This window comes from Bos taurus, chromosome 5, assembly GCF_002263795.3.
Source record: "Bos taurus isolate L1 Dominette 01449 registration number 42190680 breed Hereford chromosome 5, ARS-UCD2.0, whole genome shotgun sequence".
Lineage (NCBI taxonomy): Eukaryota > Metazoa > Chordata > Mammalia > Artiodactyla > Bovidae > Bos > Bos taurus.
In genome coordinates, this window is record NC_037332.1 from 99,094,691 (window position 1) to 99,120,215 (window position 25,525).

Consider the following 25,525-nt stretch of genomic DNA (forward strand, 5'->3'; position numbering starts at 1 on the left):
GAGGAGCTACCCCGCATCTGAGGCCAGGGGCAGTGGCCGGGAGGAGTTACCCCAGGTCCAAGGACCGGTGGCTGGAGGGCCGAGAGGAGCTACTCCACGTTCAAGGTCAGGAGGGGTGGTGGTGAGGACATACCCCTCGTTCAAGGTAAGGAGCAACAGCTGCGCTTTGCTGGACAGGCGTGAAGAGATACCCCACGTCCAAGGTAAGAGAAACCCAAGTAAGATGGTAGGTGTTACAAGAGGGCATCAGAGGGCAGACACTCTGAAACCATACTCACAGAAAACTAGTCAATCTAATCACACTAGGACCACAGCCTTGTCTAACTCAATGAAACTAAGCCATGCCCTGTGGGGCCACCCAAGACAGGCGGGACATGGTGGAGAGGTCTGACAGAATGTGGTCCACTGGAGAAGGGAATGGCAAACCACTTCAATATTTGTGCCTTGAGAACCCCATGAACAGTATGAAAAGGCAAAATGATAGGATACTGAAAGAGGAACTCCCCAGGTCAGTAGGTGCCCAGTATGCTACTGGAGATCAGTGGAGAAATAATTCCAGAAAGAATGAAGGGATGGAGCCAAAGCAAAAATAATACCCAGCTGTGGATGGGACTGGTGATAGAAGCAAGGTCCGATGCTGTAAAGAGCAATATTGCATAGGAACCTGGAATGCCAGGTCCATGAATCAAGGCAAATTGGAAGTGGTCAAACAGGAGCTGGCAAGAGTGAACATCAACATTCTAGGAGTCAGCGAACTAAAATGGACTGGAATGGGTGAATTTAACTCAGATGACCATTATATCTACTACTGCGGGCAGGAATCCCTCAGAAGAAATGGAGTAGCCATCACGGTCAACAAAAGAGTCCAAAATGCAGTACTTGGATGCAATCTCAAAAACAACAGAATGGTCTCTGTTCGTTTCCAAGGCAAACCATTCAATATCAGAGTAATCCAAGTTTATGCCCCAACCAGTAACGCTGAAGAAGCTGAAGTTGAATGGTTCTATGAAGACCTACAAGATCTTTTAGAACTAACACCCAAAAAAGATGTTCTTTTCATTATAGTGGACTGGAATGCAAAAGTAGGAAGTCAAGAAACACCTGGAGTAACAGGCAAATTTGGCCTTGGAATACAGAATGAAGCAGGGCAAAGGCTAATAGAATTTTGCCAAGAGAACGCACTGGTCATAGCAAACATCCTCTTCCAACAACACAAGAGAAGACTCTCACATGGACATCACCAGATGGTCAAGACTGAAATCAGATTGATTATATTCTTTGCAGCCAAAGATGGAGAAGCTCCATACAGTCAGCAAAAACAAGACCAGGAGCTGACTGTGGCTCAGACCATGAACTCCTTATTGCCAAATTCAGACTGAAATTGAAGAAAGTAGGGAAAACCACTAGACCATTCAGGTATGACCTAAATCAAATCCCTTATGATTATACAGTGGAAGTGAGAAATAGATTTAAGGGCCTAGATCTGATAGATAGAGTGCCTGATGAACTATGGACTGAGGTTCGTGACATTGTAGAGGAGACAGGGATCAAGACCATCCCCATGGAAAAGAAAAGCAAAAAAGAAAAATAGCTGTCTAAGGAGGCCTTACAAACAGCTGTGAAAAGAAGAGAAGTGAAAAGCAAAGGAGAAAAGGAAAGATATAAGCATTTGAATGCAGAGTTCCAAAGACTAGCAAGAGATAAGAAAGCCTTCCTCAGAGATCAATACAAAGAAATAAAGGAAAACAACAGACTGGGAAACTAGAGATCTCTTCAAGAAAATTAGAGATACCGAGGGAACATTTCATGCAAAGATGGGCTCAATAAAAGACAGAAATGGTATGGACCTTACAGAAGCAGAAGATATTAAGAAGAGATGGCAAGAATACACAGAAGAACTGTACAAAAAAGATCTTCATGACCAAGATAATCATGATGGTGTGATCGCTCACTTAGAGCCAGACATCCTGGAATGTGAAGTTAAGTGGGCCTTAGAAAGTATCACTATGAACAAAGCTAGCGGAGGTGATGGAATTCCAGTTGAGCTATTTCAAATCCTGGAAGATGATGCCGTGAAAGTGCCACACTCAATATGCCAGGAAATTTGGAAAACTCAGCAGTGGCCACAGGGCTGGAAAAGGTCAGTTTTCATTCCAATCCCGAAGAAAGGCAATGCCAAAGAATTCTCAAACTACCGCACAATTGCACTCATCTCACATGCTAGTAAAGTAATGCTCAAAATTCCCCAAGCCAGGCTTCAGCAATACGTGAACCATGATCTTCCAGATGTTCAAGCTGGTTTTAGAAAAGGCAGAGGAACCAGAGATCAAATTGCCAATATCCGCTGGATCATGGAAAAAGCAAGAGAGTGCCAGAAAAACATCTATTTCTGCATTATTGACTATGCCAAAGCCTTTGACTGTGTGGGTCACAATAAACTGTGGAAAATTCTGAAAGAGATGGGAATACCAGACCACCTGACCTGCCTCTTGAGAAACCTGTTTGCAGGTCAGGAAGCAACAGTTAGAACTGGACATGGAACAACAGACTGGTTCCAAATAGGGAAAGGAGTACATCAAGGCTGTATATTGTTACTCTGCTTATTTAACTTATATGCAGAGTACATAATGGGAAACGCTGGGCTGGAAGAAGTACAAGCTGGGATCAAGATTGCCGGGAGAAATATCAATAAGCTCAGATATTCAGATGACACCACCCTTATGGCAGAAAGTGAAGAGGAACTAAAAAGCCTCTTGATGAAAGTGAAAGAGGAGAGTGAAAAATTTGGCTTAAATCTCAACAGTCAGAAAATGAAGATCATGGCATCCGGTCCCATCACTTCATGGGAAATAGATGGGGAAACAGTGGAAATAGTGTCAGACTTTATCTTTTTGGGCTCCAAAATCACTGCAGATGATGACTGAAGCCATGCAATTAAAAGACGCTTACTCCTTGGAAGAAAATTTGTGACCAACCTAGATAGCATATTGAAAAGCAGAGACATTATTTTGCCAACAAAGGTTCGTCTAGTCAAGGCTATGGTTTTTCCAGTGTTCATGTATAGATGCAAGAGTTGGACTGTGAAGAAAGCTGAGCACAGAAGAATTGATGCTTTTGAACTGTGGTGTTGGGGAAGACTCTTGAGAGTCCCTTGGACTGCAAGGAGATCCAACCAGTCCATTCTAAAGGAGATCAGCCCTGAGTGTTCTTTGGAAGGACTGATGCTAAAGCTGAAACTCCAATACTTTGGCCACCTCATGCGAAGAGTTGACTCATTGGAAAAGACCCTAATGATGGGAAGATTGGGGGTAGGAGGAAAAGGGGACGATAGAGGATGAGATGGCTGGATAGCATCACCGACTCGATGGACATGAGTCTGAGTGAACTCCAGGAGATGGTGATGGACAGGGAGACCTGGCGTGCTGCGATTCATGGGGTTGCAAAGAGTCGGACACGACTGAGCAACTGAACTGAACTGATAATAAATAAAGGTATAATGTATAGTTTTTACAGATATTAAGCAGATAAAAAGCAATATTATGAATACATTTTAGTGTCCATATAAAATAGAAAAATCCTAAAATACAAATTACCAAAATAAAGCACAGCAAAAAAAAACACAAAAAACAAAAAACCTGAGTAAACCTAGCATATATTGTAAAACATTAAGTTTATTATATAAACCTTTCTACAAAATAGTTCTAGATGCTCAGATGGCATTGGTAGTGGAAAATAACACTTAAAAATGTAGCAGTACTCTTTCACAAAGTTTCAGGTAAAAGAAAAAGAGAAATACTTCCTGACCTGTCAAGTATATATAACATAACTGAAAACTCAGTTAAAGTTCTTTGTGAACATAAATGAAGAAAAATAACTTAATCTACATATAGCATATGCACTGAATTTTTAAGAAATTGGGTAACACAGATGATCATTGTGATTTTATTTTAGAAGTGCAAGATTGATTTAATATTGGTTTAATGGAAGAAATAAAGGTATTTTACTTCATAATCGTTATACAAAGAAAACATTTACCATTCCAACTGATGGAAAATAATGCAAATGTAACATCAACATCAACTAGATCATAAAATTTGTTTGAAAAATGAGAATATTATGGTTTCACATGAGAAATATATGATGAAAAAACCTTAAGGTAAATCTCATATTTAACGATGATATATTGAAATCTCTTCCTTGACTAAGAAGAGATAGATACAGAACCTTTACTGTACCTTCTATTCAACTTTGGAAATTAAATTGTAGCCTATGAAAATAAGTCAAGAAAAAAAATAATAGCACATGGAAAAAAGATATGAACAGCTGTTATATAAAGATATACATATCTCATATAAAATCCATAAGAATAAATATTTGAAATGATGGAATTAATACAAAGTCAGAGAAATTATTGACTATAAGACCAACATGTAAACCTCAATATACTACTCTTTACTGCACCAAAAATTACTAAAATTTGAAAAATAAGAGTGTCATTTACAAAATCATGGCTATGAAACACCCATGTATATTTAACATCTCAAAATAGAGAAACACAAAATCTGACAGGGAAAATTTAAAGAAAACCTAACTCATGGAAGGATAAAGAATATTGACGGAAACAGCCAATACTGTAAAGATGACTCTCTTTACAAATTATTTTAAATATTAAATGCAGTCCCAAGAAAGTTTTTTTAAAACAGATTTATTGAGGTACAATTTACACACCATAAAATCCATCCATTTAAACTGTATAAATCAGTGATTTTAAAAATGTTCACATTTTAAAACCATCACCACTATCAATATCTAGAAAATATTAATCACTGATCAAGTAGCAGTCATTTCCTTTCTCATCTCCCCATAGCTCTTGGTAATTGCTAAACTACTTTTGGTCTTTGTTCTCAAATAAACAGACTCAGAAAACAGGTGACATTTTAGAAAGTTTGAATGTCATAAACATATTGTTGAGAAAAAAGGCCAGACACGAAAGTGATATCTATACTTTTTGGTATGCATATTATATTTAAACAGTTTTTTAAATTAATTTATTTTTTATTGAAGGAATTTTTTTTGAATTTTTATTTTTACTTTGAATTTTTATTGAAGGAATTTACAGAATTTTGATGTTTTCTTTCAAAGGTTTTTGAAACCTTATTAGAACAAACAACATAATTCATTTCAAAATTTATGTGATCATAACATTATTTCCTTTTCATAAAAGATAAAATTACTCAACAGCATCCAAACTCACTGTTTAATTCTCAAGCTTATGCTTGCAATTATATGCATTTGGAATCTGACAGCCTTCTGCTTTAATGCCCCCCGAGGATAGTACAGCGCAGTTATGTTCAACAGGTGAATGGTCTGTTATCCTGTCATGGAAAAAAATGCATAATTCTGTTATATTCTATGAAGACAACTCATGAAACAATAGTATTTTTATGTAACTGTAATAAAAGATATTTTGAAAATGGGTAATGATGTTTTTAATAAAATTTCAGTAAGAGTTTGTTATTAGGAAAATGGGCTACCGAGTGGCCTATTTTTGAACATTTATATGAATATTTTATTAACTTTCAACATCTTCTTCAGCTTTCTATAATTCAATGACAACAAATATATTCATATTATTAATTTTTTTTTGTATTTTTCCTCCTCTATATAGCATTCATTTTAAAAACTTACTTTAGTTTGCAAATTGAACCATTTAGCCACATCCATGGATGATTGCGACCTCTTCGAAAGACTGGAATCCATGACATAACTGGCAGGGACATCAGAAATTTCTAGCCCAAAATAAATAATTTTCACTTAAATATCATTATGAAAGATTTCTATTAATTTTTAAAATGCAAGTCAAAGGATGCATTCTTTCATAGGATCTTTAGTTCTTTGAACAAAATGAGTATGTTAGATTTTACATCTAACACTGTAATACATAAAAGTTGACTACACCAAAGCCTTGGACTGTGGATCACAACTGGAAAATTCTTAAAGAGATTGGAATACCAGAGAAATTGGTATTTCTTACCTGCCTTACCTGCCTCCTGAGAAATCTGTATGCAGGTCAAGAAGCGACAGAATCAGACATAGAACAATGGACTGGTTCCAAATTGGGAAAGGAGTACATCAAGGCTTTATATTGTCACCCTGCTTATTTAACTTTATGCAGAGTACATCATATGAAATGGCAAGCTGGATGAAGCACAAGCTGGAATCAAGATTGCCAGGAGAAATCTTAATAACCTCATATATGCAGATGACACCCCCCTTATGGCAGAAAGCGAAGAGGAACTGAATAGCCTGTTGATGAAAGTGAAACAGAAGAGTGAAAAAGCTGTCTTGAAACTAAACATTTGAAAAACTAAGATCATGGCATCTGGTCCTATCACTTCATGGTAAATAGATGGGGAAACAATGGAAACAGTTACAGACTTTATTTTCTTGGGCTCCAAAACCACTGCAGATGATGACTGCAGCCCTGAAATTAAAAAGACACTTGCTCCTTGGAAGAAAAGCTATGACCAACCTAGACAGCATATTAAAAGCAGAGACATTGCTGACAAAGGTCCATCTAGTCAAAGCTATGATTTTTCCAGTAGTCATGTATGGATGTGAGAGTTGAACCATAAGGAAAGCTGAGCACTGAAGAACTGATGCTTTTGATCTGTGGTGTTGGAGAAGACTCTTGAGAGTCCCTTGGACTACAAGGAGATCAAACCAGTCCATCCTAAAGGAAATCAGTCCTGAGTATTCATTGGAAGTACTGATGCTGAAGCAGAAACTCCAGTACTTTGGTCACCTGCTGTGAAGAACTGACTCATTGGACAAGACCTGATGCTGGGAAAGACTGAAGGCAAGAGAAGGGGATGACAGAGGATGAGATGGTTGGAAGACAAACTCAATGGACGTGAGTTTGAGCAAGGTCTGAGAGTTGGTGATGGACAGGGAAGCCTGGCGTGCTGCAGTCCATGGGGTTTCAGAGTTGGACGTGACTGAGTGACTGAACTGAACTGAACTTAGTTCTTTGAATAGAATGAGCATGTTAAATTATAAATGTAATACTAAAATCATAAAAGTTGCAAGTTGGAATTTTTAATATTGCCATAAATATTAACCATGTTTGTACTTTTGATTCAAATTAATTCAAACATTTATACTTATCAGTTTCACTGTTTTCTAATGTTAATAAGGAAAATTCTTTTTTTTTTTTTTGAGGACCATTTAATAAAGGGAGTATTTACAAAGACATGGATTAGTTGTACAGACCCCACAAAAGAAGACACTTAGTATACCAACGTGGGGATATTGACAGCTGTGAATTGTAACATTAAGCCTGAGGGATAAGAAGGTGGAGTAATTGAATACGTGCAGTAAGGAAAATTCTGATTTATGTAATCTATTTTTTACTCATGTCAAAACTAACATAACATGGCTTTAAGTAAGTTTTAAGATTCTGTGATGTTCTTTTTTTCTGGATACTGTGAGTATATAATTGCATTTCTCTACTATTATATGTTCCTCAGAATTTCAGTTTTAGAAGAAAATTAAGGGAATGAAATCGAGAAAATAAGTGACATGAGAGCCAAAGATTTGTTTTTCTTAGTCTGACACCATCCTTTGACTAGATAAACCCCAAAGCAATCTATTTCTGTGGAATCCAGTGGACGAGACAAGGGGTCAGAGAATCATTTCTCTCTGTTACTCCCTGCTCAGTTGAACTGTAGACACGGGAACTAATCAAAGACACAAGAAAGGAGAGCCCTGCATGGTGGGAAAAGAAAAGTGAAGAGGTTTGAGACTATCCAGCCACGCTAATCCTCTGTAATCTCTAATCACTTCTCCATGATGAGAGAACAAGGTGGGAGGTGCGGGAACAATAATTACGGCATCTTGTATAGGGGACGACAGAGGATGAGATGGCTGGATGGCATCACGGACACAATGGCCATGGGTTTGGGTGGACTCTGGGAGTTGCTGATGGACAGGGAGGCTTGGCGTGCTGAGGTTCATGGGGTCGCAAAGAGTCGGACACGACTGAGTGACTGAACCGAACTGTATCTTCCCCACCATCAGATGAAAGTGACCTAGGCCTCTTACTTCCGAACACCAAATGCCTAACCTAACTGTTGGAGGTGGCACAGGTAAACCATTCCTCCTGTATTGATAGAATCCTGTAGGTAACTCAGGTGAGCCTTACAAGGTGATCCATCAGGACACCTGCTAACAAGGAGCAGAAGAACTGGAAATTACCAAACATGCATTAATGGTTTTAAAATGAAAATAAAGTTATTAACAGATCTTAAAATAAGCAAACTACAAATATGTACAAAAACACATGTGAATTCTAACAAATATTATTGACTGAATCAAGCCTTTAATAAAGTGTTGGAAACACTTAATATCTTACCATTTCCTCTTCATTATCTATGTAAAGCAGAGTAGAATTCTTAGTAGTGCAGGACCTCAAACTCCCATTCAATGTTTCTTTTTCCAGACTAATAGAATAGCAATTGTTGGAATATGTAAACCACTCTTTTGGATAACAACCACAATGAAATTCTGGAAAAAGATTATGAATTACTATTCAAAGGCAATTTGAATTTTAAAAAACAAAAATTAACTTACATGTATGCATAGATATAAACATGTATGTGTGTGTATATATATATATATATATATATATATATATATATATATATAACATAGCTATGCACCCTCAAGGCTGGTACATATAAAACAAATCTTACTCATACATTCACAGCGTCAGTCTTGTATACCCTAATTTATGTCTCTATATAAAGCAAACATATAAAAATATCTCCTTTTTACAGGTACTACAAATCAAGAAATGAAACTTCTATTTTAGAGTAGCAAAATTATTTGTCTTTTACCATATTACAGCAGGCAAAAATTGGAGTCAATTGCTAACAATGAATATGGTGATCATATTGTTGCATAGGGAAAAACATTCTCCCATAATCATTATTTATGCCTGTTTGTTGCCCGATTTTGTTATTTATCTTCTACCCCTAAATCTTTTCTTATTTTCACTAGCCTAAGATAGAGACAAAATACAAATTGTATTTATATCAGAGCTTTAAAATCATTATGTACCTTTCTGGAGTCTTGCTATCGGAGAGGAGTTATTCTGCTCCCGTATTACAGTAGCTACAAAATTAATCATTATAAAAATTAACATTGCTCTAAATTGTTTAGGATTAGAGTAGTCTGGAATAAAGCTGATTTTACCAAGAAAAATTAATTGGGTAATGAAGATTTGGTGGAAAATATATTTTAGAAACCTAAAGGAGCAGATTTTACCACCTCTTACCAATCTCAAAAATTAATTTGTGTTTCTCAATAAGATCTTTCAATCTCCTAGAGCATACTTTTGAGTTATGAAATCAGAGTATCCATATACATACTCTCTGTAATTATCTTGTGTTGTATGTATTTCACAAATTCCAAATAACATTCTACATTTAGTCTAATTGCATGTATTTTAATGATAGGCACATTCTATAATATTGTGAAAATGTTTAAAGGACTGACCATCATTAAAGTGAAAAGTTCCCTTATAGTTTTTAAAAAATGTACTTACAGGGAGTAACAACGATCATTGTCACCACAGCGGACATCAAGATGAGGCAGATGATTCCTAGGATCCCAGCAATGAACTTCTCTGAAGGTGATGGTGAACCTGCAGGGAGAGAAAAGCAAACAGTGAGAAAAGAGTGAAAGAGTGATGGGGACAGTTGGTTAGATTTTCATACATGAGAACTGATATGAACAGGGATTTATGGATATAAACTTGGACCCCTTCCCATTTCTACCACTGTAGTCTTTCTCTAATACATGTTTCATTTTCAGCGAATATAATGGTGAATGAGTTGTTGACCAAAGACTTAAAATTGTAGCAATGCCAGAATAAAAATAGTCTTCCAATTTCACATTAGAATACCATAACCAACTTTAAACTCCCTTTCTCAAAATGAAAAATATGAGAGCTTTTCCCCTGCTCTTCTTTCCACACTTCTGCACCCTAACTGCACATCCTAGAACAGTTTCATTGTGTGACTGGTAAGTGTTTCACCTTTGGAGTGGTAGTTCTTGTCATTCTCATGAAGATTCTGAGGAGCATTTTGAAGATTTAGTTCTGCATATGTTAATTCCTGCTCAGTTATTGAACTGGAACTTTTAGAAATCTTAGGTTTCATTTTCTGTCTCTTTGAGCTCTTGACTGCCTTGTGTTCTACATAGGTTACTCCTTGGTTATTCATCTTTGCAGCTGAGTGAGGTCAAGGACCATGCTCTAAGTGAACTGAGGAATAAGTGGCGTGGGTGAGATAAGAACCTTAGTATAATAAGATGGGTGGGGCAAAGAGTTTACCGTTCACTTTGCAGCTGAACAAACGTAAAGCCTGCTTCTAAATTCCTCAGTACTTTAAACAAGCCTTTCATGAAAGAATACTTTTTTAAAAAAAGATATTCTGTATTTGAGAATATATTATTGGTTGAAACAATGAAAAGCAATAAATTATGGAGCAATAAAGAAGTTCATGGCTAATAATATCCTCACTGAAGTCAGATTCCACAGAAATATTTTAAAATCATCATAGTGCTTGTATTAAAATTAAAATGTTCTATTAACAAGAGAGATTCACCTATATTTATAATAATTTTGAAATTTAATAATGATTTAAAGACTAAGTTCTTTAAAGATGAGGAGAGAGTAATGTTGGCATATACAGCAATCTCCTGCACTGTATTACACTATTTGGTGACTTACTTTGATCAGTGAAAAGGGGTACCAAATGGTTTTTATTTTAAATGGTTGAGGAGTTCTGAGAAATCATTAAAAACTGAGGAAATGTTTCATATATTGTAAAATGTCACATGACACACTAATCATATATAAACTAAACAATATGAAAAATAAAACAACAGAAAAAGACTAAAACGTACTTATTTTACAAACGTTGTTGATAAGTGATTTAATGGCTATTATTTGAACCCACAAAATGAAAAACAGGTATAGGTCATTTATGGAAGACACCGTTGGTTCAAACTTCTGGAAAGATCCTATAGATGTTAAAGTTAGTAAAGGTCATTTTAGTTGTATAACTGATGGTGATTACTTATGAAAAATCCAAATAACATAACAATAATTCAGACAGTTGATGCAGTAGTCAGAAATATCTGGAAATGAATTACAGCTTTTAAATAACAAAATGTGATCTTCAAAAAGTTATTTAGTATCTGCTGCTGCTAAGTCACTTCAGTCGTGTCCGACTCTGTGCGACCCCATAGACGGAAGCCCACCAGGCTCCCCCGTCCCTGGGATTCTCCAGGCAAGAACTTTACTGGAGTGGGTTGCCATTTCCTTCTCCAATATTTAGTATCTAGTATCATATTATAATCTAAAATGGAAATAAGGTTATGTAATATATAATACATGTAACACTGAGCACTCAACCTGGCACTTATAAGTTCTCAATAATTATCAGTTTTAATTATTATTTTAGTCATCATTTCTATGGTACTATTTCTGATTTATATCAGTTAGTGTCTTCAATTAGTTTAACATATCATTTATGCTATGTTTGATTTTTTAAAAAATACTTCCATTGCTTACAATTAAGTTTAAATTAGCCTTTAGGAACTTACCTCAATCTGATTTTTATTAAAATTTTGGATTGTTGTATTCAATCTAACACATGTATGAGGTTTTATGTTTGGCCTTTGCTATACAATGAATTCCTTTCCAAGAACATATTTAAAAAATTTTAGCAAAAATATATTAACATATTATTATACAAAAAACTTACCTCTACTGATCATAAAATCTCAAACTAATTGTTCCCTGTCATGAGGTCTTTGGGTTTCACTTAATATTATATACAAACCCATTCATGCCTGTGTGTATGCACTTGATTAACATTCTACAGAAAATAATTTAAATACTTGGAGAAATGCTCCATCATATTTGATATTTTACGATTGCTTTTTAGTTCAAATTATTTTTTTAAAAAACAATGTTCTACTTTGATTTTGCCATATATAAACTGTATTTCAGTTGTATCACATTTAATATTCATTAGTTCCCACTAAGTGAGATGGTCTAATAGAGAGACAGGAGAGGAGAGACACATACCTTCTGTTGGCCAGGAAGTCATGCATCCTTTAGTAGGGAGGTCAGGATACTCTCATAAAAGAGGCCTGCTATAGCTGGGTAATAAAAGGAGAAATTTAAAAACATAAATCCAGGACAAGAATAAGCAATGTCTGTGACTTTCATAGAGTGCCCTGTGAAGGCTCAGAGTGAAGCAAGAATGGAAAAAGTTGATTTGACATCAATGTGTCACTTCAAGTTTGAACAGGAAATTCTCACACTTAGGCTATTTGAGGAGATACACCTCAAATACACCTCCAGAAAATAGGAGACTTTGGGCTGCATTTAAAAGCACCTCCAGAAAATAGGAGACTTTGGGCTGCATTTAATAGCATACACCTCCAGAAAATAGGAGACTTTGGGCTGCATTTAAAAGCACAAATGGATCTCTAAGTGTGTTATTTATATTTTGCATTTATAAATGCCTCTGAAAAATTGTTATCATATTCTATAAGATCTATAAGATCTGAGGAAGTGGAGGTTTAATCACCTATGCAGGTATCTTGTTTCCATTTTAGTCACATACACCACAAACTTAGAATACCTCAAGTTTTACTTTTAAAACTAGATTGCTACATCTTGGCAGTGAATACACCTTTCCTTCACATCCATTGTTATTTAATTTCTATTGTCATAGAAAAAGTCCTAAAAATCATAATCCTATTTTCAACAGGTATTTAAGGATATTTGTCACTAATTATTCTGCAGAATTGCTACATTTCCGACAATACTGTATCTGGAACAAAGACAATCATTTTCAAAATACCATTTCTTTCCTCTGCCCTAGTTTTTGTATTTGGTTTTATTCTTATTAAATAAAAAATTTAATCTTTGGACTTTCTCTGACAAAAATACTGCCCTTGAAAGAACAAAATCAGAACATTATACTAATAAAATATACCTCCATGACAAAGGTTGAATTATTAAATAAATAGTCATTGTGTCATTCATGAATTCATCCTCCAATTATGACTAGTTGGATTTTACTAGGAATATTTGATGTAACAACATAGATTCAAACACTACTATACAGTTCAAGAAAATATAATTTTTAAAATATCACCTAATCAAACAATGGCAAGGAGATGAAGAGAAGACTTAAACCACAAGATAAATAGAAAATTCAAATGAAAATGACAAGAAAGGACATGTAACAATGCTCATATAAGACAAAATAGCCTTTAAAGGAAAGTTCATAATGAAACATAAAGAAGAACATTGTATAATGATAAAGGGATCAATACATGAAGAAGATATTACACTTGCTAATATATGACCCCAATATATTAATGGCTTCCTAGGTAGTACTGGTCTAAAGAATCTGCCTATCAATGCAAGAGACACAAGAGACATGAATTCAATCCTTGGGTCTGGAATAGGAAATGACATTTCCCCTGGTATAGGAAATGACAACACCTAAATACATAGAACAACCACTAATTATATAAAAAGAGAAATTAAAGGGAATACAATAATAGTAGGAGATCTTAACACCCCATTGACATCACTGGACAGATCTCCCAGATATAAAATCAATAAAGTAACCAAGATTCTTAATGACACAATAGAACAGTTGAACTTAATTGATGTCTGCAGGACTTTTTGCATACAAAAACCCCAGAACACACATTCTTTTTAAGTGCACGTGAAACATTCTCAAGGATAGATCACATTCCAGGACACACAACCAGGCTCAAGAAATGTAATGGATAGAAATTATTTCAAACATCTTTTCTGACCACAACTGTATGTAACTAGAAATCAACCACAGAAAGAAAAAAAAAAAAAAAAGATAATTACATAGATACTACAAACATGATACTAAGAATCAATGGGTAAACGATGACGTGAAAGAGAAAGTCAGAAAATACCTGGAGGATGTGAGAGTGATCTGGTTTTGACATCTGTCACCCCATTGATCTCTGGGGATGATTCAGCTGATCTGGCTGGTTATGTGGGTGTCCCTTTCCTCCCTCATCATTCCATGTGTGTCTTTCTTGAAGCTACACACTCAGTTGAAGAGGACAACCATCCCTGATAGAGGAGGACTGGTCTTCAGTCAAGGGTATCTAGTGGAACAGATCATTTTGATTCTGATGCTTTTAATGGGAAACTTTCAAAACCATTCAACATTTTAAGCTTTTCCATTATAGCTGCCATTTTTTATTGGAGGCCAATGTCTGTTTCTTTAGAAAATTTAAAGAGAACACAAAAAAGACATAGAAATCTGCCATTATTCAAATCAGTTAACCCAATATTGTATATATATACTATATTGCATCAATCAGTTTGGCTATTCTCAGTATGTGCTTAAACATATAGGGTGATATTTATGTACAGTTTGAAATTTTTTTATTTTTATCTATAAATCATCAACTAATCTATTTTTAGAGTTTTTGGATTTAATTAACTATTTCATACCCTCATGAGTCTAAAGAGGCTTTGATTTTTCAAGTTTATGTTGGCTGCTAAAGTTCATGTTTGGTTTGGTCTATGAGATGATGATAAAATTTGGCATTTTAGTTCTCTATGATTCTTGTCTGACACAGTGTGAAGTAAATGAGCTACTGAAACCAGCAGAAACTTTCTGAGTGGGAATATTGAATGTTATTTGATCATTGGCTATCTTTTTCTGAGCTTCCCTTGTGGCTCAGACGGTAAAATCATCTGCTTGCAATGCTGGAGACCCGGGTTCGATCCCTGGGCTGGGAAGATCCCCTGGAGAAGGAAACGGCAACCCACTCCAGTATTCTTGCCTGGAGAATCCCACGGACAGAGGAACCTTGTAGTCTACAGTCCATGGGGCCGCAAAGAGTCAGACACGACTGAGCATTTGCTTGTCTTTTTCTGACATCATGTCTCTGAAGCCAGTCATAAATATCAACACAGACCTCCCACTCTAAAAGCAGAGGTGAAGGGCAAGCTGAGAGAGCTCATCCCAGTGTGTTCTAATCAAGCTTATCCTCCAATTGGTGAAATCTCAAGGCACAGATACAGGTGTTATCAGGTAGTGTGGGTATGTAATTCTGCTGTCACATTGAACAAAGAGGGATACAGGAGAACTTGCTATAGGTAAGCTGTGTAGAAATTTTGGAGGGCTCTGGATTGTTGCAGGAAATAATTTACCTTGGGGTACATGTTAATTATCTAATATTAATGTTAACTACAGATGAAGACAAGAAAGAATCAAAATGAAAGTTGGTCAAAATATATTATGCAGAATATAATCTTTATGTCTCCAGATGTTTTGGGAAATATTTAATTCAGTTTTTGATGTTAAATTTTGTGTGTGTGTGGGGGTGGTTTCTCAACAGCTATTGGTATTACCAGCGTGGTTAGCAATAAATTTTCCAGTGTTCAAATTCCCTCATCTTCGAGTTCAATGCAATATGAAAGTTTAAGTGGTTTGGTACTATGATTATCTATCAAAATAAATCCAGCTTTGCATTCATAAATTTGTTTTTTTGTGCATATAATACAAGTAGTCGATGGTGAATAAAGCTAAATGAAAATAGTTTGTCTGGAAGTTATTTTGTCTATTACAGGATTTACTCTATAATTTGGCATTTTATGAGGGAGAATATTTATTGAAAATTAAATGGTAGTATATTTATCCATTTTATCATTATTTAATGATTGTTCAAATCTAAATTTCTCAAATTACAAAGTAACTAAATGGTAAAATATTAAGACCTTTTAACCCAAGAATCAATACTAACCTATGAGAAACAAAGTTCTGCAATGTTTACAGGTCATAAAAATATTTTTCAGGAAAAATATGGGTTTTTATTCTTTTATTTACTGGTACTTTCAATTTCCTCAGTAATTTATTTTGTATTGAAAGTGGAAGTGAGTGAAAGTGAAAGTTGCTTAGTCATGTCCGACTCTTTGGGATCCCATGGACTATACAGGCCACGGAATTCTCCAGGCCAGAACACTGGAGAATTCCCTTTTGCAGGAGATCTTCCCAACCCAGGGATCAAATGCAGGTCTCCTGCATTGCAGGCAGATTCTTTACCAGCTGAGCCACAAGGGAAGCACAAGAATACAGGAGTGTATTCTTTCTCCATTGGATCTTCCCAACCCAGGAACTGAATCAGGGTCTCCTGCACTGCATGCGGATTCTTTACCAACTGAACTATGAGGGAAGCCCATAGTCATCCCATATTTGGTATTAGTCATCTGCAAATTCATCTAAAATTTTTAAAATATTTGTGTATTGAGACTATGAGATTCAGTGATATCAATTTTGTATTCATTTATTTAGAATATTCTCATAAACCAGAAATTAACATATATTCATAGTATATCACGTGAAAGATAGATGGGTGTCATTGACTCCACAGTCTTCACTGAACACTGACTGTGCACTTTGAAGTCTACTATGCTATGAAAAGGCATTGTGAGGTAAACAGACCCTTACTTCATTAACATATATTTGGGAGGACATATTTTGTTTGGTTCTGTTTTAGGAGCAAAAGCAAATATTTAAGAAAGACACATATGGAAAAAGACAGATACATATATTTTTTTCTTAAAAAATTTTTTTTAATTGGATTCCAGTTGATTTATAATGTGTGTTAGTTTCAGGTGTACAGCAAAGTGATTCAGTTATACACATACCTGTATCTACTCTGTTTTTAGTTTCTTTTCCCATATGGGCCATTACAGAATATTGAGTAGAGTTCCCTGTGCTATACAGCAGATTCTTATTAATTATCTATTTTATATATAGTAAAGTGTATACGTCAATGCTAATCCCCCAGTTTATCCCTCCCTCTTATCCTCTGTTATTGTTGTACAGTTGCTCAGTTGTGTCTGACTCTTTGAGACCCCATGGACTGCAGCACACCAGTTCTCCTAGTCCTTCACCATCTCCTAGAGCTTGCTTAAACTCATGCCCATCAAGTCAGCAATGCCATCCAATCATCTCAGCCTCTGACATCCCCTTCTTCTTCTGCCTTTAGTCTTTCTCAGCATCAGGGTCTTTTCAAATGAGGCAGTCATTTGGCATCAGGTGGCCAAAGTACTGGAGCTTCAGCTTCAACATCAGTCCTTCCAATGAACACCCAGGATTGATTTCCTTAGGAAGGACTGGTTGGATCTCCTTGCAGCCCAAGGGACTCTCAAGAGTCTTCTCCAACACCATAGTTCAAAAGCATCAATTCTTCGATGCTCAGCCTTCTTTATAGTTCAACTCCCACATCCATACATGACTACTGGAAAAACCATAATTTTGATATAGGGATCTCTGTCAGCAAGGCAACGTCTCTGCTTTTTAATTTGCTTCTATGTGATAACCATAAATTTGTTTGCTACATCTGTTGACTCTACTTCTCTATTGTAAAAAGTCATATAGATTGGAAAGAGAAAACAAAACTATGTTTATTTACAAAATGACATAATTGTCTGCATAGAAAATTCCAAACTATCTCCAAAATCCTCTAAAACTAATCAGTAAGTTAAACATGGTTTCAGATAGAACAGCATATCAAAATCAGTTATATTTCCATATACTAAAATTAAAGTATTAAAAATTGAGATAAACAAAAAGTACCATTTGCAATAGTATCAAAAACATTAAGTTGATAGTATAAATGTACCATTTATATGCTGAAAGCATGTGCACCATTTATACGCTGAAAATTAAAAAACACTAGTGAGAAAAGTTGAAAAGGACAACTTGATAAATAAACTATGTTCCTAAACTGAAAATCTAAACATTATGATGATTCCTTTTCTCCCTTAATTGCTCTATGAATTTAAGTCAGTCAAAATCAGAAGCACACAACTAGGTTCTCTGTGACAACCTAGAGGGGAGGATGGGGTGGGGGAAGGTTAAAAAGGGAGGGGACATATGTACACTTAAAGACTGATTCACATTGTTGTATGATAGAAACCAATAAAACATTGTAAAACAATTTTCCTTCTATTTTAAAAAGAAGTTAAAAAATCAGAAACATATTAAACTTTTATTTTGTAGACATTTACACACTGATTTTAATTTTTTTAATGCATTTTATTTTTTAGAACAATATATATTTACAGAAAAAGTTTCACGATAGTATAGTGTTCTGTATACTCTGCACTCAGTTCCTTTTCAATGAATTTTATATTAGTATTGCACATTAGTTATAATTAATAAACTAACATCAATATACTTTTAGTAACTAAATCCATAGTTTATTCATGCTTCCATAAATTTTTTTCCTATGTCCTCTTTATAATCCAGGATCCCACCAGGTTACCACATGACATACCAAATGTCATGTCTCCTTAGGCTCCCCTTGGCTATTACAGACTTTACTTGTGTTTGATGATCTTGATAGTTTTGAAAAGTACTGCTGCTGCTGCTGCTGCTGCTAAGTCACTTCAGTTGTGTTTGACTCTGTGTGACCCCATAGATGGCAACCCACCAGGCTCCTCTGTCCCTGGGATTCTCCAGGCAAGAACGCTGGAGTGGGTTGCCATTTCCTTCTCCAATGCATGAAAGTGAAAAGTGAAAGTGAAGTCGCTCAGTCGTGTCCGACTCTTCGCGACCCCATGGACTGCAGCCTACCAGGTTTCTCCACCCATGGGATTTTCCAGGCAAGAGTGCTAGGTAGGTATATTTTAAAATACCCCTCACTGGGATTTGTCTGACATTTTTCTCATGAGTAAATTGGGGTATAAGTTTGGGGGAGGACCACAGAGTACAAGTTTTATCACATCACATCAAGAGAACAAACTGTGAGCATTTTTATCACTGTTGATGTTACCTTTGCTCACTGAGGTGGTGTTTGTCAGATTTTCCACTCTAAAGTCACTGTTATTTTCCCCTTCCATTTGACTGTATAATAATTTCTTTGGAAGGAAATCATTATGTGCAGTAAGTACTTAAGGAATAAGGAGTCCCATCACCTTAAGGCAAGAGCATCTACATTATTTATTTAGAATTTTTTTGCACAAGCAATTTGTTTCGTCTCCCTCATTCACTTAAGTATTTAATCATTTTAAACTACTATGGATTCATGGACATTTTATATTGGGGTTATAATTCAATACTATTTCTTATTTTGATTTTTGCTGCTTAAAATTGTTCCATCTTTAGTCATTGGTAATTCCTTTATCTAGTTCCTCAATTTTGTTGCATACCCCTACCGTTTTAAGTACTTCTCCATTTTCTAGAACTATAAAAATCTCCAGGCTCTTCTTATGTATTTCCTACCTCTATCTTCCAGTAGTCATGTATGGATGTGAGAGTTGGACTATAAAGAAAGCTGAGTGCTGAAGAATTGATGCTTTTGAACTATGGTGTTGGAGAAGACTCTTGAGAGTCCCTTGGACTGCAAGGAATTCCAACCTGTCAATCCTGAGGGAAATCAGTCCTGAATATTCATTGGAAGGCCTGATGCTGAAGCTAAAACTCCAATACTTTGGCCACCTGAGGTGAAGAACTGACTCATTGGAAAAGACCCTGATGCTGGGAAAGATTGAGGGCAGGCGGAGAAGGGGATGACAGAGGATGAGATGATTGGATGGCATCACCATCTTGATGGACATGGGTTTGAGTATGTTCAAGGAGTTGGTGATGGACAGGGAAGCCTGGCATGCTGCAGTCCATGAAGTCACAAAGAGTTGGACATGACTGAGTGACTGAAGTGAACTGATCTGAGAATCAGTCATTTTTTTCAAGTAGCTAAGATTTTATTTACCAGATAATGAAATTATAATAAGTAATTTTTATAAGTAAAAATAAGTAAGTAAAATTTTTTTTCTTTGCAAAACAAAAGTCAAAGCAATTTTGAAAAAGACAAAGTAGGAGAACTCACATCACTTCAAGACTTTCTATAAATTCACATAATCAAGATATTGGTGAAAGAAGGCAGATATTCAGATCAATGAAACTAGGTAAAGATTTTAGAAATAGACCTATGCACAAGGGGTCAATTGATTTTTGACAAAAATGTCATGATAATTCAACAGGAGAGTAAAATTTTTTTTAAAAAGTGGTGTGGAAATAACTAGACATCTCTTTGCCAATAAAAAAAATTAAAAAGAATTCAATCCATATTTTTCACTATATCCAAATATTAACTTGAAATGGAATATAGAATTCTATGTAAACTTAGAACTTCTAGAAGAAGGCATAGGAGAAAAAATTTCAAGTTCAGGTTAATTAAAGATTTCTTAATTAAAAACTTCTTAAATATAAAAATGTAACTTTAAACCTTATTAATTTCATTTCATCTAGTTACAAGGCTTCCCTGATAGCTCAGTTGGTAAAGAATCCACCTGCAATGTGGGAGGCCCTGGTTCGATTCCTGGGTCAGGAAGATCCCCTGGACAAGGGATAGGCTACCCCCATCAGTATTCTTGGGCTTCTCTTGTGGCTCAACTGATAAGGAATCTGCCTGCAGTGCAAGAGACCTGGGTTCGATCCCTGGGTTGGGAAGATTCCCTGGAGAAGGAAAAGGCTGCCCACTCCAGTATTCTGGCCTGGAGAATTCCATGGACAAGTCCATGGGGTCACAAAAAGTCTGACACGACTGAGCGACTTTCACTTTCATCTAGTTACAAACTTCTGCTCATCTAAACTTCTAAAAACAATGTTAAGAGATTACAAGGTATACTTCAAGGCAATATTTATAAATCACATGTCTGATAAAATATTAGCATCCAAAATATATAAAGAACTCTCCAAGTTCAATAATAAGAAAATGAGCAAACCAATAAAAATAGGCTAGATATTTTAATCAGTACTTTACCATAGGAGATCTGTGGTTAATAAAATCATATGAAAATATAGTGCACATTTATTCATTAGATATATACAAAATAAACACACCTTTATTATATCACACCTTTATTAAAATGGTTTTAAAGATTATCAGTATTAAATGTTGGCAGGACATAAGCAAATGGAATTGTCATACACTGCTAATAGAATACAAAATGGTACAGCCCCTTTGCAATATGGAAACACACCCAGAAGTTTGGACTTGCCAGAGAGCACTCAAGCTAGTTGTGGTGTAGGTCACAAACATAGATCTGATTCAAGATACTATTTATTTTCTTTCCAGTTAGCATCCTGTCTTTCTGCTAAAATGTAAGGAATCAAGCAAATGTATATACAATTGATACAGAATAGCATTAAATCCCAGGTAAAATGTACATGACAGTAACAACAGTTTGCAAGATTACTTACTAGATCTGTCTGAGTTGCAGAAATTGAGTATACCGACTGAACTGACTGAAGCTCATCACACACCTCCAGAAAATAGGAGACTTTGGGCTGCAATTAAAAGGACAAATGGAACTCTAAGTGTGTTATTTAGATTTTCCATTTTTAAATGCCTCTGAGAAATTATTATCATATTCTATAAGATTTGAGGAGACGGACGTAGTAGTTATCTTGTTTCCGTCTCAGTCACATACATTGCAAACTTAAAGTACCTCAAGTTTTACTTTTAAAACTAGATTGCTAAATCTTGGCAGTGAACACACCTGTCCTTCACATCCATTGTTATTTCATTTCTATTGTCATAGACAAAGTTCTAAAAATCATAATCCCATTTTCAATAGGTATTTAAGGATATTTGTCACTAATTATTCTGCAGAAGTACTACATTTCCAACCATATTGTGCCTGGAACAAAGACCATCGTTTTCAAAATGACATTTCTATTTTTCTGCCCTAGTTCTTACATTCAGTTTTATGATTATTAAGTAAAAAATTTAATCTTCATATTTTCTCTGAGAAACATACATGCCCTTGAAAGAATAAAAAAAGAACAATATATTAATAAAATACCTGTCCGTGACTAAGGTTGAAATATTAAATAAAGAATCATTATGTCATTCATGAATTCATCTTCCAATTGTGTCTAGTTGTTTTTTACATCATTTGTTATATCAAATATTCCTAGTAAAAAACTACTAGACATGATTGGAGGATGAATTCATGAATCACATAATGATTCATTATTTAATATTTCAACCTTAATCATGGACAGGTATTTTATTAATATATTGTTTTTATTTAAGTCTTCAAGCAAACAAAAGCCCAGGACTGGATGGCTTCACAGCTGAATTCTACCAAAAATTTAGAGAAGAGCTAACACCTATCTTACTCAAACTCTTCCAGAAAATTGCAGAAGAAGGTAAACTTCCAAACTCATTCTATGAGGCCACCATCACCTTAATACCAAAACCAGACAAAGATGCCACAAAAAAAGAAAACTACAGGCCAATATCACTGATGAACATAGATGCAAAAATCCTTAACAAAATTCTAGCAAACAGAATCCAACAACATATTGAAAAGATCATACATCATGACTAAGTGGGCTTTATCCCAGGAATGCAAGGATTCTTTAATATCCACAAATCAATCAATGTAATACACCACATTAACAAATTGAAAGATAAAAAGCCTTTGACAAAATTCAACATCCATTTATGGTAAAAACCCTCCAGAAAGCAGGAATAGAAGGAACATACCTCAACATAATAAAAGCTATATATGACAAACAAACAGCAAACATTATCCTCAATGGTGAAAAATTGAAAGCATTTCCCCTAAAGTCAGGAACAAGACAAGGGTGCCCACTCTCACCACTACTATTCAACATAGTTTTGGAAGTTTTGGCCACAGCAATCAGAGCAGAAAAAGAAATAAAAGAAATCCAGATTGGAAAAAAAGAAGTAAAACTCTTTTGCACATGACATGTTTGCACTGTTTGCACATGACATGATCCTCTACATAGAAAACCCTAAATACTCCACCAGAAAATTACTAGAGCTAATCAATGAATATAGTAAAGTTGCAGGATATAAAATCAACACACAGAAATCCCTTGCATTCCTATACACTAACAATGTGAAAACAGAAAAAGAAATTAAGGAAACAATTTCATTCACCATTGCAATGAAAAGAATCCTTAGGCATATATCTACCTAAAGAAACAAAAGACCTATATATAGAAAACTATAAAACATTGGTTAAAGAAATAAAAGAGGACACAAATAGATGGAGATATATACCATGTTCGTGGATTGGAAGAATCAATATAATGAAAATGCGTATACTACCCAAAACAATCTATAGATTCAATGCAATCCCTATCAAGCACCAACAGTTATTTTTCACAGAACTAGAACGAATAATTTCACATTTTGTATGGAAATACAAGAAACCTCGAATAGCCAAAGCAATCTTGAGCAAGAAGAATGGAACAGGAAGAATTAACCTGCCTGACTTCAGGCTATACTACAAAGCTACAGTCATCAAGACAAAATGGTACTGGCACAAAGACAGAAATATAGATCAATGGAACAGAATAGAAAGCCCAGAGATAAATCCATGCACCTATGGACACCTTATCTTTGACAAAGTAGGCAAGAATATACAATGGAGAAAAGACAATCTCTTTAACAAGTGGTGCTGGGAAAACTGGTCAACCACTTGTAAAAGAATGAAACTAGAACACTTTCTAACACCATACACAAAAATAAACTCAAAATTGATTAAAGATCTAAACGTAAGACCAGAGACTATAAAACACTTAGAGGAAAACATAGACAAAACACTCTCCGACATAAATCACAGCAGGATCCTCTATGACCCACCTCCCACAGTAATGGAAATAAAAGCAAAAATAAATAAATGGGACCTAATTAAACTCAAAAGCTTTTGTTCAATGAAGGAAACGATAAGCAAAGTGAAAAGACAGCCTTCAGAATGGGAGAAAAATAATAGCAAATGAAGCAATTGACAAAGAATTAATCTCAAAAATATACAAGCAACTCCTGAAGCTCAATTCCAGAAAAATAAATGACCCAATCAAAAAATGGGCCAAAGAACTAAACAGACAGTTCTCCAAAGAACACATACAGATGGCTAACAAACACATGAAAAGATGCTCAACATCACTCATTATCAGAGAAATGCAAATCAAAACCACTATGAGGTACCATCTCACAGCAGTCAGAATGGCTGTTATCCAAAAATCTACAAGCAATAAATGCTGGAGAGGGTGTGGAGAAAAGGGAACCCTCTTACACTGTTGGTGAGAATGCAAACTAGTTCAGCCATTATGGAGAACAGTGTGGAGATTTCTTAAAAAACTGGAAATAGAACTGCCATTTGACCTAGCAATCCCACTGTTGGGCATACACACTGAGGAAATGAGAATTGAAAGAGACACATGTACCCCAATGTCCACTGAAGCACTGTTTATGATAGCCAGGCCATGGAAGTAACCTAGATGTCTATCAGCAGATGAATGGATAAGAAAGCTGTGGTACATATCCACAAAGGAATATTACTCAGCCATTAAAAAGAATGCATTTGAATCAGTTCTAATGAGATGGATGAAACTGGAACCTATTATACAGAGTGAAGTAAGCCAGAAAGAAAAACACTAGTACAGTATACGAACACATATATATGGAATTTAGAAAGATGATAACGATAACCCTATATGCAAGACAGCAAAAGAGACAAAGATGTATAGAACAGTCTTTTGGATTCTGTGGGAAAAGGTGAGGGTGGGATGATCTGAAAGAATATCACTGAAACATGTATATTACCATATATGAAACAGATAGCCAGTCCAGGTTCAATGCATGAGACAGGGTGCTCAGGGCTGTTTCACTGGGATGACCCAGAGGGGTGGGATGGAGAGAGATGTGGGAGGGGGGTTTTAGGAAGGGGAACACCTGTAAACCCGTGGCAGATTCATATCAATGTATGGCAAAAACCACTACAATATTGTAATTAGCTTCCAACTAAAATAAATAAATAAATAAATAATAAAAACAAATAGAAAAAAACAATCACCTAACCAAATAATGGGAAGGGGAGGAAAAGATGACTTAAATCATGAGATAAATAGAGCATCCAAATGAAAATGACAAGAAAGAACATATAGCAATGCTCATATAAGACAAAATAGACTTTAAAACAAAGTTCATAATGAAAGATAAAGAAGGACACTGTATAATGATAAAGAGATACAAGAAGAAGGTATTACATTTGCAAATGTATGAACCCAATATATTAATGGCTTCTAGGTTGTACCGTGGTAAAGAGACACAAAAGACATATATTTGATTCCTGGGTCTGGAAGATTCCCTGGTATAGGAAATGACAACACTTAAATACATAAAATAAACTACAGATATAAAAGGAGAAATTAAAGGGAATACAATAATAGTAGGAGATCTTAACACCCCATTGACATCACTGGACAGATTTCCCAGATATAAAATCATTAAGGTAACTGAGATTCTTAATAACACAATAGAACAGTTGAACTTAATTGAAGTCTACAGGATGTTACATATGAAAAGCCCAGAATACATT

At 35.4% G+C, this 25,525-nt stretch overlaps 1 protein-coding gene across 2 annotated transcripts; it reads right to left on the reverse strand.

Annotated features, from left to right (window-relative positions):
* Window positions 1-4,399: 4,399 nt before the first annotated feature.
* LOC513869 (NKG2-A/NKG2-B type II integral membrane protein) lies at window positions 4,400-10,342 on the reverse strand. Of its 2 annotated transcripts, XM_002687794.7 has the most exons (6): window positions 10,100-10,342; window positions 9,608-9,706; window positions 9,121-9,174; window positions 8,414-8,565; window positions 5,689-5,789; window positions 4,408-5,375 (listed from the first exon to the last, which is right to left on the reverse strand). In XM_002687794.7, the coding sequence occupies exons 1-6, from the start codon at window positions 10,284-10,286 to the stop codon at window positions 5,258-5,260; spliced, it is 711 nt and encodes a 236-aa protein (XP_002687840.1). In that variant the 5' UTR covers window positions 10,287-10,342; the 3' UTR covers window positions 4,408-5,257. The 2 variants fall into 2 exon arrangements, with proteins under 2 accessions (XP_024848395.1, XP_002687840.1); XM_024992627.2 differs by lacking the exon at window positions 5,689-5,789 and having other exon boundaries at window positions 4,400-5,375.
* Between the last annotated feature and the right edge of the window lie 15,183 nt (window positions 10,343-25,525).

Coding starts and splice junctions, on each gene's coding strand:
- LOC513869 (XM_002687794.7), bottom strand. CDS start 10,286: ATGAATAACCAAGGAGTAACCTATGTAGAACACAAGGCAGTCAAGAGC. Junction 8,566..9,120: donor GATAGCAAGACTCCAGAAAG/GTACATAATGAT, acceptor ATCTTTTTCCAG/AATTTCATTGTGGTTGTTAT. Junction 5,376..5,688: donor GGTTCAATTTGCAAACTAAA/GTAAGTTTTTAA, acceptor TTTCCATGACAG/GATAACAGACCATTCACCTG.